The sequence below is a fragment of the Balaenoptera ricei genome, chromosome 2 (assembly GCF_028023285.1).
Source record: "Balaenoptera ricei isolate mBalRic1 chromosome 2, mBalRic1.hap2, whole genome shotgun sequence".
NCBI classification, from domain to species: domain Eukaryota; kingdom Metazoa; phylum Chordata; class Mammalia; order Artiodactyla; family Balaenopteridae; genus Balaenoptera; species Balaenoptera ricei.
In genome coordinates, this window is record NC_082640.1 from 66,420,644 (window position 1) to 66,437,684 (window position 17,041).

The window sequence follows — 17,041 nt, forward strand, 5'->3', positions numbered from 1 at the left end:
CACGATAAAGAATGGGAATTCCAGAGAAGGAGGGGAAGGCCTGATGACCTCAGGAGGGGCTTCAGCGAGCTGGGTGTTCCCACCGGGGCTTGGCTACTGCCTGGATTATTCCCTGCAAGGGCTGGGACATTAGACCTTCCTCATCTCTGCAGGCACCCACAAAATGTGCAAGGAGTTGAATCATCTGATGGTTCTGCATCATCATCATCATCACGGCCAACATGGCTAACTGTTATTGATCACTTAATGTGCCAGGTTCTGTACTAAGTACATTGCATGCATTATCTCCATCAGTCCTCAAAACAATCCTCTGAGGTGGACAGTATTGTTATCTCCACTTTACAGACGAGGAAATGGAGGTTTAGCAAGATTAAATAAGTCCCCCAAGGTCACATAGCTGGGACCAGCCAGAGAACTGGAAGAGGGGTAGGGAGACCCTGGGAAGTTCCCCAGCCTCTCAGAACTCAGTTCCCTTCCCTGAAATGAGGTGGTTGCAGGAAGAGCTCCCTCTGGGACTTCCTGGGGCCCTCCAGTTTCCTGTCATCTGTCCTGCAGCCCTGATCTCCATTCCCAGGAAAGCCAAGCTTGCACAGTGGAGTGTGTGTGGGGGGGTGAAGACTCTGGAGCCAGATTGCCTGGGTTCAAGTCCATCAGCCACTGAAGTGACTCTGGGCAAGTCATTGTACCACTGCGTGTCAACTGCCCCCTCTGTAAAATAGGGGTGATACTGATAGTACCCACTTCATTCACTGTGAGAGGATTAAGTGTGTTAATATTTGTCAAGTGCTTAGAACAGTGTCTGGGACAGAGTTAAGCACTATGTAAGAGTATGTTAAATAAATAAAAATTCCCTTTCCTTTCACTCTGTGGTGAGGTGCTCACTTGTGGAAGAAGGCTGGGGATGACTGGGGGGGCGGGTAGGGGTGTTGAAGGTGGGGGGACAGAACTGCCCTAGCAAGTCAAGGGCCAATCATCAGAGGAGCCTTACAGAATCAACCAAAGGGGAGAGGGGAGAGAAAGATTTCTCTTCCCTTTGGGCAGTCCCAACAACAGACCTTTAGAAAATCAAAGCCAGTGGAGGCTGGGGGGCGGGGAGGAGGGATGATAGGGAGAGATCTGAAACCCACCCAAAGTACTACTGAGCTCTTCCTCAAATAGAAGGTCACAGCCCAGTGGCTGACGTGAGTCAGACCCTTTGATTGCTGGGAAAGGGAGAAAACATATACTAACACTTTATCTAAAGTGTTTGACAATTATTTTTTAAAAACCAGAAAAGCAGCTCTTGGAGCTGGCAAACAGCTGCCCACCAACCACCCTGTACCCCAAATGAGGGGCTGGGGAACCTCCGCTCTGCAAATCCAGGCCGGACTTTCTGTCTCACCGGGTGACTTTTTTTTTTTTTTTATGCCAGGAATTCCTCTCCCACGTGGGGTGGACTCCGAGGTACTCAATTAAGCAGCCAATGAAAAGTCAGCTCTCCGGTAGCAAATGACCCTGACACTTCTTGTAACATAAACAGTTGAAACGTTTCCAATTAGAACTGGAGACAGAGACGTTTGAACTCTCTCTCTCCACTCCCCTCCTTCTTTAAAAATAATTGTCAAGCGCTTTGGACGGGGTGTTGTATACATGTTTTTTCTTTTCTCTCTCGAGCATAAAAAAAATGATTTTTCTCCTTGTTTTTCCTAATTTGTGGGGTGGCAAGGTGGGGGGTAGAGCGGTGGCGAGCTGAAAGGGGAGCTGGCCTGGTTGCTTACCTTTCCGCTCCTCTTCCGGCAGGAGGCCCAGACAGCCCAGCAGAGCTGGGAGTGATGCTGGGTGCAGAGCGAGTGGAAGCCAGGGGCTGGGGAGCTGGGCCTCTGACCTCATCGCCTGACCCTCAGAATGAATGAGTGAATATGAATGAATGAATGCCTTTCCTTTCGCAAAAGCTCGCGCCGGTCCAGCTCGCGCTAGCACAGGGGGCGCTGAAGTTGGCTGTTGAGCCCGCTGCCCTGGACTATTAATCCTGACACCTCTGCCCAGCTTGGGGCAAGTTACTGAACTTTCTCGGCTTCTCTTTTTGACTCTATAAAATGGACTACCAGCCAGGCCGCTTCCTTCAGGAATGAGGTGAGGATGAAGAGAGTTCTCGCCTGGGTAGCAGTGTCCTGCCTTGTACACAGAAAGTGCTTGGGCGCCGTTATCATTTCGGACTGGGTGGCGGAGCAGTCCAGTCGGGCCCTGCAGAGGAGGCGGCTCCCTGCAAAACGAGGTCGATGACACGCCCCGCGGGCTCCTCCAAGCTTGCAGGCCTGGCGCTGGCCGTAGGGCTGGGGCTCACAGGTGAACTCGACGTGAGTCTGCTCTGCTCATGGGGTCCCCAGGAGAGTGGACGTCGGGGCAGGAGCGACGCCAAACCCGAGACGTCTCTTCTGGCCACGGTCTGCGTAGACCTGATCTAGGGCCCGGCCGACTGCGGGCGGGCGCCGTCGGAGCCAGTCTCGAGTGAGAGCGGAGAGGGAGAAAGCCGGAACAGGGGCCGCGTCCCGGGCATCTTGAAGGCATTGTGTTTAATAAATCCGGGCGAGACGCACACTCGCTCTCCCCCCCTCCTCTCAGCTCCCAAATCGAGACCTGCTGCGGGAGCCCCAGTTTATGGGGTCTTAAGCCCCCCCTCCACTTTGATTAGCAGCTTCAAAGAGCTCCCTTTAAAGTTTGCCCCCTTCCCCGTCCCCACCTCCTTTTACATTGCCACCCCTCCCCCATCACTCCTTCTAGACTTCTGGACGACAACAACAGAACACTTAATGCAAGTTTAAAAGTGGGGGGAGAGTGGGGGGAAGCTTCAGGCTTCCTCCTGAACGTGGGCCGTAGAAATTACCTGTTTCAGGCTTGCACAGGAGTCGGAGAACCGTGGAGTTTGGCTTTTTTCCTTTTTCTTTTTTTCTTTTCTTTCTTTCTTTTTGTGTGTGTGTGTGTGTGTGTGTGTTTTTACCTTTTATTATTTAAATTGATACGTTTCATTACTAGGGAGAAAAATAAAATATTCCTTTGATACACAAAATCAAATTGATATTTAGCCTCTGCTTACTTTTTTATGCATGGCTCCTTTATACCACATGGTAGTGACAGATTGTTTGAGCTGGAAGGAAAAGCCATTCAAAGCTAATTAAGCAGCCATTCCAAGCACTATTTGCAAGCGGGAGGCTCAGAAGCCTCGGCATTTGTCAGCGCTCCCCCACCCCGCGTGGTTTTGACTGACAGCCTTGGTCTCGAACTGACAGCGCTCGGCAGCTTCACCAATCGGTAACAGAGAGTCCCATCAGCCGTCTCTGATTGGCCTTCCGGGCCTTGATCGGGGGCGGGGTCTGCAGCCCCACGTGGGGGCAGGGGCGAGAAAGGGGCGGGGCGGGTGGGAAGCGGGTGCGCCCACCCGTGACGTAGGGGGGGAGGGCAGAGAAGGGGGAGGGGGAAAGGAAGCTCCAAAGAGGAGCCATTTTGTGTCTAATGAATGCTGCGGCCAGATGCTCGCATCTGTCGAGCCGGGCTTCTCCCCCCCCCGCCCTTCGGTGCGTGCCGCACACGATTTATGTTTTTATTTAGGAAAATAAATAAATGAAGAGAGGAGCACGGTTCGGGGCTGGCGGCCGGAACGGACGCGGGGAGGTTCAACTCCGAGGCGGGTGTTCACGTGTAACTCCCATCGCACCGGCCTCCGAGCGCCCGCTCGCTCTCAGCTCCTCATTAAGATGCAAAAGCAAACTCCAGCTCCTAATGAGGAGAAAATATAGATCCGGGGCCCGCCGACGGCCCCGGGGTGCGTGCGGGTTCGCGGAGATGCTGGAGGGGAGGGTCCGGGGGCCCACCTGGGCCCGCCCACCCGGCGGTGCCCGTGGGCTCTGGGACGCTGCCTCTCCAGCTTCCCAGTCTCTCGAGGGCCGCGTCCCCCAGGCCCGTCTGCCCTGACGTAACCCCGAGCACCAGAGATGGAGGCTATCGGTGTGCGGGCAAACTGGCCCCCGTTGTCGAGCGGCCTGTTTGACCGCGCGGGGAGTCCCGGAGGCGCGGGGGCGGGGGTGGGAGAGGAGTGCGCGGGGGCGGATGAGCGTCTGCGCCTCGCGGGGCGTCGAGGCTGGCGGCCGAGACGCCCACAGGCTCGCACACGCGCCGCTCCGCAGGTTTCCGCCGACGCGGTGACACTGCCGAGGGCAGGCTGAGGAAACCGGGTCGGAACTCGGAGCTCCCGGGCCGCGGTGAGGCCAGGCCGCCACCGCATTCCCGACTTCGCTTCCCTGGCCCCGGCTCTCAGTGAGCAGCTGCGGCGAGGGCGTAGCCGTCTCCACCGGGAAGGAGCCCCGGGTGGGGACAGCGTGGACTGAGCAGGGTGTCCGCGGGAGTCGGGCTCTTCCGTCTGCGGTGCCCGCCAAGCAAGAGTTCCTCCGACTTCTCGGGGGCAGCCGCCGCACATCAAAGATGCTGTTTATTTGGCTTTCTGAAAAGAAGGACAAATGAACAAAGAAGAAAAGCTGGGGGCCGTGGGGTCGGGGGTGGGCCGGAGAAGGGGTAAAGAAAGGGACACCCTCAGTTCCGAGCAAATTTTTTAAGGTGGGAGGCAACTTTGGGAGCCACCATTTTATCAGTCCTAAATCTTGTGAAAACATTAAAGTGACAAAGTGATTTTGTTTGTTTTATAGTATCTAATTGGGCTGCTTTGCAGACCTAATGGGATTAGAGGGAGAAATCGTTTTCCGCCACTGCAGAATAAACTGATACATTACTACCAGCCACAGGTTTTGAGGACTGTACAGCTTGTCTTTTTTTCTTTTGTTATTATTCCTCTGTCTTCCCTCCTTCCCCCTCCCGCCAAATAATTATTTGCTAGTAGATCGTGGGAAAAAAAAAAGAGAGGAGGGGAAAAAACCCCTAGCAGCACAGGACTATAATATATATCTATTTATTATATGTCTTTCGGTTAATTCCTGATCTGAGGAGCGCTGTTTTTCACTCCCATGCGAAAGTCACCAGCGGGTAGGGCCTGATTGCTACTTTTCATGCATAGTTTTAGACACAAGAGGGCATTGTGACGTCGCGCCCGGCGGCGCCCAGTCGCAGGCCGAGTCCGGCAGCCCCACGTGGGGGCCCCGCGCTCCCATTGGCCAGCGCCGGGCGAAGCTGCCACATTATTTTGTTACTTTTCAGTCCCTATTTGGAACTGCTCTCGCGGCAGTTCAGACCTCGTGCTCGTCTCCCTCGCCTGTCTGTGTGTGGTATCCGCAGGTCCGGGGCACTTTTTTTGGTGCGAGTGTGTGTGTGTGTGTGTGTGTATGTGTGTGTGTGTTTGGGGGGATTGTCGGGACGCGAGAGGAGAGCCGATCCGAGGGGAAGGAAGGAAGCCGCAGAGCTCCCCGGTCTCGGGCTGCTTCTCCCCTCCAGCGCTCTCCTGCCTGCGCGCTCCGAGGCAGCTGTGGCGGCACCGAGCGCTCCTCGCTGGGGACTCGGCGCTCGAGCTGCGAGCAGCGAGGACCCCTTTGCTGCGGCTTCCTGTGCCTGCTGGAGTTAGGATGCCAGGGCGGTTGATTCCCACCTACTGAGCCCGGAGTTTCCTTCTCGGCCCTGGGAAGGGCTTGCAGCGGCGGCGGCAGTAGCAGACAGAACAGCAGGCTCTCCTCTCCGAGGGGGGGCGTCGAAGCGCCCGCGCCGGGCTCCCGCCCTCACCCTCCGGCGCTCCTGCGGCCCCAAGCCGCCACCCCGGTGCCTGCCTCCTTCCTCTTCTCGCCGGGAGCCGCCGCTGGGATCGGACCCGCGCGCCCCGGATGCTGGGGCTGCCCCGGCGCGCCTCCCTACTGGCGCGACGCGCTGAGTGAACCGGCGGGCGCCCGCGCTTGCCCCAGGAGGGGCCCCCTAACCTCGGGACCCCGCTCTGGACCCGCCGGGTAGACGACGATGTCCGCTCAGCCCCCGGCTCTGACGCGCTCCACGCAGCGGGGGAAAGGCGGCCGGCCACAGCCCGCCGAGCCCTAGGTGCACAAAGCCCGCGCCCGCCGCCCGGCCTCGGCGCCCGCCGACGACTTTGCCGCCTGCTCCGCGGCTCTTTGTCTCCGCTTGGGGCGGGCGCCCGACTCTGGGATTTCGGTGTGAGAGCGGGCTGGGGGGGCCGGGGGCGAGCTCTCGGTTTCCCGGCCGCCCCCCGCTCGGGCTTGGCTCCCCCCTCCCCCGCACCTCCCCTGCCCGGGCTCTCGGCGCTTCCACGCTCTCGGAATCACGACCCCTCCCTGCCATGTATCCGCAAGGCAGACATCCGGTGAGTAATTGCAACTCGGTTTATTTAAGCATCTATCATGGCAGGGTAAACGAGGCAGTTTATCTGGCACCTCCATTTTGCTTGTTGCTACCTTTATAGTGTGTGCGTGTGTGTGCGCGCGCGCGCACACACAAAGGGGATGGGGATGGGGGGACGCCGTTACGAGAGGAGGTTAATTCCTCCCTAATGGCTTGGGGGGCTGCCAGTGGTCCTGGGGAACTGTTTTCACGCTGTCCCCCGCCCCCTCGCCTAAGTCTCCCAACTCACTCGTTGTGTCTCCCCCGCCCCAGAAGGGAATGGGAGCCCCTTCGTGAAAGGAATGGGAGCCCCGCGGCCAATAGGGAGAGATTAGCCCCCCCCTCCCCTCCCCCGTTGGGGAGCTGAGAAACTTGCTGGAAAGGTTCTGGGCTGTGAGGGCGGCCCCTATGGTGGGGGGGGGAGGTGCGGGGGGAGAACGGGGAAAGCCAGTGAGGGGTCTGGGCAGCTTGGAGCCGGGTCTGACGCCCCCGCCCCTCCGCTGTCTTGTCCTCGCCGGCTTCAGGCTCCCCATCAACCCGGGCAGCCGGGATTTAAATTCACGGTGGCTGAGTCTTGTGACAGGATCAAAGACGAATTCCAGTTCCTGCAAGCTCAATATCACAGGTAAGGCCAGTGGGGGCCGCCCCGGGGCTGGCGGGGCGGGGGCATCTCCGCCGCAGCTCCTGCCACCACCCCTAGGGGACCGAGCGGGCTCCCGACCCCGGGGCGGCGGGGCAGTCCGGGCCTCCTCCTTTTGTTTCCCCTTTCCGAGCGCGGCGCCTTAACCCTTTGCTGCCGGCAGCCTCCCGGCTCCCTGCGCCGCCCCCAGGGTGAGGGGTCGGGACGCGAGCCGGCTCGCTCCGGGTTCTGGGGGTCGCGAGCTAGCGTCGGGGTCCCGCCCCCCCGCGGCCCGGATAAGTCCACTCTGTCGGCCGCGGGAAGTTTCAAGTTGTTTCGCTCCATCTCCGCGTGTCGGGTACCCAAGCCCCCCTCCGCCCGAGGCTGCGGGATAAGGGGATCCCCCCCGGGGGGAGGGTGTCAGGAAAGTGACAAAGTGGCTCCCAGAGGCCCTTGGGTTGGGGCCTCGGAGGAGGCTGTGCAGGCGCCAAGTCTGAGCCGGCTCCTTCTGCCCTCGCAGCCTCAAAGTGGAATACGACAAGCTGGCGAACGAGAAGACGGAGATGCAGCGCCATTATGTGATGGTGAGAGGTGGCCGGGGCGGCGTGGGCCTGGGGAGCCTGGAGCCGGGTCCCTTCCCCGGCCTCCGCTGGGCAGCCCCGGAGCGCGTGTAATCCGAGTGTGCCCTCTGACCCTTCACCAGCCTCCCTCAGCCCGGCCACTTGGAGGAGGGTGGGTGAGAGGAGGGGCAGAAAGAGAAACCCAAACCCCAGGCCAGGCACTTGTGCACTTCCTTTGTGCCCCATTAATTTGTGTTTTGAAGGTTTCCCAGAGGGCTGGTTGTCTTATCTTGGCTAGTAAGATAGGGTTGGATCAGCCTATGTCAGGGTTGGATAAAAATCTCTTTTAGAGATCTCCTGGGAGTGTTTGAAAACTTCACTGCTCTGCAGCCCTGGGATCTAGCCAGAGTGGGACATAAGGCCCCTCCGCCTACCCCCTTTCTTCCCAGGGGTTTCTGACAGTGGAGGAGCCTTTTAGAGGCTTTTGCCTCCACTGTACGCTCAGGGATCCCCCAACTGAGAATCTCATCGGCCCTGGGACAGTGTGTAGACGTCCGCCCTTTTCCCAGTGTCTGTTCCAGCAAGTTTAAATCTGTTGGTGAGGAAGGCACCGGAGGTCCTTAAGCGAGGCTCCCTGCACTGCTTTCCGCATAGGAGGCCTTGGACACATTGCTAAATAACTCTCAGAGGACGAGAGGGTCCCAGTGTACACATGATTCCCTGTTGAACCAGAACCTTGTATAAACAGGATATATGGCACAGGCAGGGCTGGTGGGAGGGAGGGCCCCGCTCTTCATAATACTGTTGCACATAGGATGTTCTCTTGCAATGAGAACAACACTCATGAGCTGGTCTTCAGCTCTGCAACCCCTTTATAGCTGGCTTTGGGCTTTGACTTAAACTTCTTTAACAAATGTATCATAAAAGTACTATTTTGCCAAAACCTTCCCCAAAGCTGATTGTGGAACACAAACAGACATCGGTGTTGTGCATTAACGGCGGTTCTTTTTATTTTTAGTACTACGAGATGTCCTATGGCTTGAACATTGAAATGCACAAGCAGGTAAGTGCTTTAACATATATGTCTAGTTTTAAAAACTTTACCTAATACACAGATTTTTTTAAATGGTCCCTCCTGTTTGAAAATGAGCCTCATTCTTCTCTTCCTCCTCCTCCTCCTCCTCGAAGAGTGAACGGATCCAGCCCTTGACATGCAGGGTTTGAGGCTTGGCTGATTTCTTGGACATGTTGAGCTTCTAGCGTCTGAGCTTGTGAAGTTTGTCCTGGTGTTGGATCTTGGTGGAGGAGGAAGGAGCAAAAGAAAAGTTGTCCCTTCAGGATCTGCTTTACAAACTCCTGAAACCCAGAGGTAGCTGGCTGCTACCTGTTTTAATGTAAAATTTTCAAGAGGAAAGGCAGGAGGGTGTGTGTGTGTGTGTGTGTGTGTACAAAAATACGATGTTCTGCCTTGATGAGATTAAACTTCAAGAGTCTTAAAAGCCAGGCTGAGCTGTCAAAATTTAAGGGAACAAGCCACCAACCGCTTAAAAATATAAAGTCAGAATGAAATACAACCCCATGCCTTATGTATATGAGGCAACTTTTTCATCTCCATCTTAATGTGAAGGCGGCCACAGTCTTTCCCATTTTTCAGAGAAGGAAGATGAAGCCGAGAGGTGAAGTAACAAGCCTGGGGCAGCCTAGCCAGGACTTTTGATATGGCTGGGGATTGAGCTCGGCTTTGAAATCCTGAAGTCAAACCAGTTTAGCTAGTGTGTGATGGATATGTAAACTACCCCGTATTGTCACTCTTCTAATAACAGTATACCTCAAACTGGGCAAATACAAACACCTTTATCTTGGTGCATATCAGTAATTCATCCTGGGTGCTGGGCTGGGCTGTGGGAGAGGTCTGTTTGTGTATTTGTGTTCCGAGGAGAGGCCGCCTATAATTTGGCTTGGCCAGCGATTAGCATTGACTTGGCAAGGAGAAATGGCGCAGGCCGGTTGTTCTCTTTAACAATTGGTGTCCTTGAAATCTCAGAAGACTGTTGACTCATTCTAGCCTTTGGTGACTGTGCCTTGAATGGATTTTCTGCTCTAAGTGAACAGTGGTTTACAAGGTTTAAATTTCGCTCTTTAAGGGGGCAGGACCCAGGGCAGGTGAGAAGGGCAGGTGACCTCTGGAATGCTTGTAGATTCCTGTCTGCCCACTCCAGTGGCTTCGCAGAGAGTCTTTGGAATCTAGTTTCCTTTCCCCTCCTGGAGGGAACCCCCCCCAGTGTTGGGTGAAGGGCAGCCAGAAAGGGAGCTGAGTTTGTTGAGGAATCTGGGGAGGCACATGAAGGCTACCAGGTTTTTACTTCTTGACTCACAGGAATTGTAAACAGACACCACTTTGTAAGTTAAGATGTTTCTCCTCCTCGGGAGTCTGGGCTAGAGACTGCCCATCTTTAGGCGGAACTGACTGGGTCTGACTGGTCCAGTAAGAGTGTGTGAAGTGCAGCCGGGGTCCCAGGTGTACAAGGACCTTGGGCTGTTATGCAGGATGCCACCTCATCCCTTTCTCCACTCCCTCTTTTTTTTGTCCTCAGCGCTTGGTATCTTGGGTGTGTTTAAACAGGGTAATTGCACCCAGGTTTAAAAGTTATAGCAGCTGTTCTTCTAAGAGCTTCGTAATTAAGGTGTAATATGTCGTTGCATGTTGAGGTCTGCGTGGGTGGCGCTCCCCGTGTCTGTGAGTGGATGGTTCTTTGGCACAAAGAATCCACCTTGGCTGGTGGAGCGAAACTGTTCCTGCAGTCCTTGGGACACTCTGAACCCAGGAAGAGTTATTCGCCTTCCTAGCACATTCAGTGGTGGGGTTTGCATAAGGAGCAGCTGTGTGCATCTGGGACTTCTGGCCAGTCCCCAAACCAGGTTCTTAGGGGGAGAATGCCTGAGGTTTGGCGACATGGTCTCATTTAATCCTGTCAGCTGCCAGAGGCAGATAGATGTATTCTTTGCCCCCTTTTTGTGGGCGAGGAAACTGAGGCTTCAGGGAGGCGAGGAGGGCAGAGCTAGGACTCAAATGTGGGCCTCTGGCTTCTAAACAGTACTTTACCCTGTTTGCCACTCACCTTTGCCTTCCAGCCTCAGCTCCCACTTGCTTCCCAACAGGAGTGTTCCATGCTCTGAGTTCAGTGCCTTTGCCGGTTTTATGGGCGAAATCGCCCGATGGCTGTGTAGGAACAAAGAGGCAAGGAGGTGAAGAAACCCTGCACTGAGAAATGCAGCCCTGACCTCCTGGGGCTGGCCACTCCCTAGGCGTGCAAGGGTTCTGCAGAAGAAAACCAGCCACTAATTGTAGTGTGGGTCTTGGGTGCATTTGGCGGATGGTGGTTAGGCCTGAGCAAACAAGTTTATCAGCTGACCTGTTTAGCGGTTGACTGGTGTTTTATCTGCACACACAATCAAGTGACTGGAGTGCTTGAATTATTCATGCAGTGTCCTGCCCTCTAGACTTGACTGTTCGTGTGATTACATCTGCCTGGAACAAACAGGCTGGATTCTTCATCTTGAAGCTGGGGGGGGGGGCGGGGACTGTCTGTACTTTTATATAATGGACTCTCTCCAGAACTAGCACCTTGGGGAGTGGGGCAGTCCTCAGCCTGCGCGCTCGCGCTCTCTCTCTCTTTCTGTCTCTCTCTTTCTCTCTCTCTCACACACACACACACCTCTTACCAGCACCACCACATATTTTTTTCAAAAGCCCTTTGCTGGCTCTATGGGAAATGCCTATTAGGTGGGAACCTCAGGTTCTGCCAGATGGGCCTGAGTATTGACAGAGGGCAGCTGATGAGGTGCGTCCAGCCCGTTTTTATTTTACCGCGAGGTTAAACTCAACTGTGGCTGGCTCCTTTCCTGGCTGTTTCTCTGTCTCCCTCTCCGTTCTTTTTCCAAGCTGTCAGATCCCAGAGAGGCAGTAAATGGTTTCTCCTCCCCTCCCTCCCTAATTGTGGCAAAGCAGAGGTTACAGCACCATGGGCCTGGCCCGAGATTTCAAGAGGTCACCCACCTCCTCCAAGCCTCTACTTCCAGGCAGGATGTCAAGGGTGATTCAGCAAGGCCAGGGAGGCGATGATGGCTGGCCAGCTCGTCAGTTCCCTTCTTGTTCCCGCCGAGGCTGGCACTCTCCACTGTCAGCCACAAATCACCAGCGTAGAAACAAGCACTCCAGAGCAGTCGTAGTGCATTGGGTTTGAGGCACTGATGCTCTGAGAAGCGGGGGCAGGCCGTCTTTTCACCCCCCTGCTGGTGAGCGCTAAGGTTTTGGAAGAGCACCAGAGGCCTTTTGATTTGGGGACAGTGTCGCGCCCCCACTTTCCTGTCACCGAGCAACCCTTCTTCTAACTTTCTGTTCTAACTGGGAGAGCCCTTTGGCATCTCCTGCAGACCTTTCAAGTCACAGATGAGGAAACTGAGGCCCAGGCAGGGGAGCCAAGGTATCCAGTCCCATGTTAGCAGAGGAACTGCCGCTGCCACTTTTCCTCCTGACCCCAGCTCTCTTAGCAAAACTCAAGAAGTGAAGAGCGCTTATTTACTAACTAATAGCACTCTGTGTCTTTAATTATTGTTGCTTCTTTCTGCGTTATCTCAGGAGGCTAAGGCCCCAAACCTGGCAACACCAAAGCCCCCCATTTCTGGTTGTATAACCATATCGGATGAATCATCTTTGCCCGCCCAGGGTCCTCTTCTGATCCGCTAGCTATTTGCACAACTAATGATTCAATGCGCCTAGTGATAAACACAATGCATAACTAGCAATCCTGGAGGTAAGGGTCACAGGTAAGGTAAAGTGATAAAACCTGTGACTCTTTCACCTAAGGACAGGGGTGGCCATGAACATGGATGAAGAGGGAGATAGGACATCTTCATTTGTCATTGCCCTTCTCTGGGCCCTCACACCTACATAACAAGGGGCTTGGGCTGGAAGACCTCTAGGGATAACATCTTGAAGTTTTGTGGCCGATGTGAATGTGTGGGTGGCCAGAGGGGGCCAGCACGTGGTGAGGTTACCAAAACCCTGTCCCGGAATCAAGTCTGTCTTGGTGAGGAGAAGGTGGAACACTCAAATTGAAAGGGACCTGGGTCTTCATACTAGGGCAGTGCCTATTTGTGTGGCATCTGAGTCGAGCTAAGAACAAAACCTTTGAGTGTCATTTATTTTGGTCAGAATGCTGGCATCCAGGAACCGCTCTACCCACTGATTTCCTTCTGACTTTCTTGCCTTGTCGCTTTTCTCCGGAACAGTCTCTCCTCTCATCACGCTGGCCTGGGGTGCCTGCCTCGCTCCTTATTTAAGACTCTCCGTGAATCCTGCTGGACCAGGAGCTCCTGGAGGGCACGGAGTTCTTCTTTCTGTCTGTGGCTTCCTCCTTCCCCAGCTCGGACAGGAAGGGTCTAGCCTAGGTCAGAGGCCCTTTGTTTTCTTTTTTGTTGTAGGAGTGAGTCAGCTAAGGGATGAATTCCCTTTTCCTTCCTGCTCAGGGGGAAAATGTTTTTCCATCCCGTTTGTACAAAATCCTGGGACGCCAGGGGCAAAAAGGGTGATCCAGGCTAGACCTCAGTGGTGTGCCCTGCTGCGATCTGCATGCAGGAGGTCCTCCTACACCCCCATAGCTGGGGGGCAAGCCCCTCTGCTCAGGACACCTACGTGCACTTAGCACATAAATGGGTGTTCAGTAAACACGTTGCTTTTTCTTTGCTCAGGATTACTGGGCTGTCGGAGATGGGGGTTGTTCGTTGCGGGCTGGCCGCCGGCTCTGCAGGCTTCCTCCTGCTTCTTCCTACCGCTCACCATCCAGTTTCTCCATCAGTCAAATGAGGGGGTTGGACTGATTCCCAAAACGATTATTAGGGGCCTGGGAATGTGCCGGGTGTGGTCTGGGGCTTGTTCCACAGACACCCTTCCCTTCACGGGGGAGTCGGGCATCTAAATAAGTCATTGCAATGCAGTGAAGTAAGTGCTAACAGGGCCAGTGTCACAGGAGGAGCCCCCGGGGACAGAAGGGCTCATCCTTCCTGGGAAAGGGGAGTCGGGTCAGAGAAGACTACACCGAAGGGCTGTTACTTGAGCCGCGTCTTAAAGGGAGGGCCGCATTCGTTAGGCAGGAGCTGCCAGTGGAGGCTTCTCCGGGGGTGGCAGCAGCAGTGCTTGGAAAGGCAGCCAGGTGTGTCCCGGAAGCCACAAGTCCACAAGTCTTGGGAACGGGGCGGGGAGGGGGGACTCCACTTGGGGCAGGAGGTGAGGTGGTGACGTGTTGCAGCAAAGTGATCTCCAAGGCCTCTCTGCTCTCACACTCGCCGCTCTGTGGCTCTTTGGTCCCCAGATGGCTCTCCAGGGCTGGCCCAAGTCCATCTGCCGGGCCGGCGGGGTTGGGGGGGGGGCGCTTCCTGCAGTCTGTGGCCTGCTTCCCCACCGTCATCTGTTGGTTTGAACTTTACTCCCCAAAGTGGCATTGTCTTCTTGCTCATATTGGTAATTCTGTAATGACTGGTTATGACCTGCCCCCTCCCCCATATTTAATTCTCATCAGCCCAGCTCTCCACTTTGCTATTAATGATAGCAGCCAGCAAAATAGCTTTCAACATGCCATTGACAGTCTGGTTTAAGAGAGCACTTGAAGTAGTGCTAGACAGCTGAAAGCACCCATAATTGTGTACCAGAGTGAGAACTGCGCACTCAAGGGCCTTGTTTTTATATGCTTAAAGGGACAATATCTTGTTTTCAAGATCACAGCCAAGATGCTTTCTCTCCCCTTCTCTCTTTGCTTTTCTCCCTTGGCTTTTGCTTTTCTCTTGCCTTTCAAAATAAATGTTCCTTCTCAGGTTGAGGCTAAGGAGAAACTTAGGGAAGGGGGGGAATTTCCTGCTGCCACAGAAGTAAGGTTTGGTGCTGCCCCCGAGGGTCTTCTGGAGGAGATAATGGGGGAGTTGCAATTCTCCCCAGCAGTGATGTTGAGTTCTTTTTGTTTGCTAGGGATGTTGCACGGTGAGCATGTGGGTGGAGCGAGCAGGCTTCCAGACTGTCACCTTGTCACCGTGGATGTGCAGGCAGAGGCCATCTGATGGGGGAGGGGTCAGCCTTTGGGGAGTCAGATCAGGGACCTCGAAGTCCCTCAAATCAGATTCCAGGAGGTCGTTCTTCTGCAGAGGCCCCTCTGGGAATCGTGAAGATGGGGAGGTCAGGGACTTGCCTTCTTCAGGGGAGGTTCATCCCAGCTTGGGATGAGCCAGGGGACCCATTTACTCAGCCCTGAAGATTCTGCCTGAGAACAAAGACCTCCGTCCCCTTCACCCCAGTGATGTCACGACTTTGAAGGTTCAACAACCTTTTAGGAAGAGGCTCCCTTCACTTGCTATCACCAGAACTTCCCCTGACCAATTGCGTCCTTTGAAGGGTGAAGGAAGAACCAAGTTCCCAGGAGTGGGGCTGAGATTCCAGAGGAGCCCCTTTGGGGTTGAGTCTGGCTGTGGCCATTGCCCTGTCCTCTCAGAGGCACCCCGTTTCATTCACCCGCCACATGAGTGACACAGGCGGGGTGCTGGGGCAGCTGCCGCCATCTCCAGATAATCCCAAGAGAAAGCCTTTGTCAAGGATAGAGTGAAAATTTGACCTACCAAATATTGTAGATTATAATAATATAGCCTTTCGTATTTCTGTAGCACTTGATTGTTTGCAGAGCAGATTAGACATTTTCATCTTAGAAGCCTAAACTCACAGGCATTTGGGTCCAGGACACACACACACCAGGAGGAAAGCATCAGAGCCTGGCACGAAAGGCCTGGCGTGTGAAGATGACCTGTATACTTCAGGGTGCCACAGGGCTGTGTTCTTAAAAAAAAAAAAAGAAAGCATGCTGAATTTGGATTACAGGAGGACCTGAGTAGCAAGGAAGCAAGGGTTAATGGCTTGGAGGTAAATTAGTAAACGATGCTTGTCATGCCTTAGCTATCTATTTGGGCCTGGAGTTCCAAGTGTTGGGGCCTTATCTCATTGCCCTTTTAAATCCTTGATAACCATTGTTCACAGCTCTTCGGCTTTTTTTTTTTTTTTTTTTTTTTAATTCCGAATGAGAACTTTTTAGTTTGTCCTGGGAGGCTACATCTTCCCTCAAAGGCAGAAAGAGTTCTTTCCACCAGTCCTGCAACCTGGGGGCAGGGCAGGGGACTCTTCCTGCCTGGTTGGCTGGGGAGGTTTTGCTTTTAGACTCCTACACCACCCAGCCGATAGGTGAGGGCTATGTGACAAAGGGCTGGAGGAGGAAGGGCCCCTACCCGGTCCCCAAACACTTCTCAAGGGAGAGCCCTCAACAGGTCCGTCCTGCTCCTGGTCTGAAACTGAGCACCCTGGCAGGGACGTGCTTTGTGAACCAGTGGTGATCTCTGCTGGGGCCGAGTGGGGCAGTTTAGTGTGTCTGGGGGGCAAGGGGTGGGAGGCAGTCCTCCAGCTGAGGTGCAAGCGGGGTACGGAGACTATCAGACTTCCCGCCCAGGAAGAGGTCGGGCAGGCTCATGGGCCTGGGAGAAGCTGCAGGTGATACCAAATGGTGTGGAATGAGGGGCTAAATGGCCTGGTGGGAAAAGAGTACCCATGAGATCGGGCAGATGGAGGTGGTGAGCGGGCCAGGGCTGATCAGTCAGTGGGTGCTTTAGCCTCTCCTTAAACCCTTACTTACTCCGAGAAGAGAAGGGGGCCCTTCCTCAGAGACCCCTTACCCGTGGAGAGTGCTGCCGTCCGGCGTTCATCTTGCTTTGCCTAAGAGCAGAAGTCCTAGGGCAAGACTCCGGAAGAGTTGAGGTTGATGGCCCCATCTCCTAGGACCTCACACTTTATCCCAGAGAAACGGTATCCCCATAAAGCCAGCCCGAAACGAGGAGAAGCATTAGAGCCCCCCAAAGAGCTGCCTTCCTCCTGCCACAGTCCTCCCACTGTTGGCTTGACGCTGGTCTCTGTGTCACTTGGCACTTGTGTGTGGCACCGGGGAGCCTAGCCTGCAGGAACTCCTTAAGGTGGAGGTGGTGGTGGGGTGTGTGCATGGGTGGTCTTCTCTCTTAGCCTCTTCCGGTTTCTCTCTAATCTCTTAACCTGGTTCTCACCCCACTTCTCAAGGGATCTCCACCTGGCTCTCCCTCGCTATCCCCCTGACCAGGCCCCTGTCTTAATCCCCCCCTGGTGCTGTAGGAACATTGGGCATTTCCCAGGCCTCCAGGTGGTGGGTCTTTGATAAACCCTTTTTCATGAAGGTGCCAGTGGAGTCAGAGTTTGTCTATCAGGAGTCAGTTGGTTCTCGAAGGGGTATCCTGGGAAGTTAGGTGCAGAGCACCAGGGGCTGGGAGACGGCCTGTCCTGGTGGCTAGGCTTTGAAGTCATACAAACTTAGTTTTGAGTCCTAGATTAGGATCTACTGGCTGTGTGACTTGGGACAGGCCATCTGCTCTCTGTGAACTTGACTTTGTCATGGGAATGATGAGGATGCCTACCTATTAGGGTGGTGCTGCCTGATAGAACTTTCTGCAG

General features: G+C 54.7%; 1 protein-coding gene across 8 annotated transcripts in view; it reads left to right on the forward strand.

Moving 5' to 3' along the window:
• The first annotated feature begins 5,197 nt into the window (after positions 1 to 5,197).
• The window catches only part of TLE3 (TLE family member 3, transcriptional corepressor), a 47,759-nt gene continuing 35,915 nt past the window's right edge, over positions 5,198 to 17,041 (forward strand). For all 8 annotated transcript variants that reach the window (XM_059912871.1, XM_059912873.1, XM_059912872.1 and 5 more), the window contains exons 1-4: positions 5,198 to 6,283; positions 6,825 to 6,925; positions 7,440 to 7,503; positions 8,498 to 8,542. In XM_059912871.1, coding sequence (XP_059768854.1) covers positions 6,260 to 6,283; positions 6,825 to 6,925; positions 7,440 to 7,503; positions 8,498 to 8,542 — 234 coding nt within the window. In that variant the 5' untranslated portion in view covers positions 5,198 to 6,259. The remainder of the gene's footprint in view (positions 6,284 to 6,824; positions 6,926 to 7,439; positions 7,504 to 8,497; positions 8,543 to 17,041) is intronic.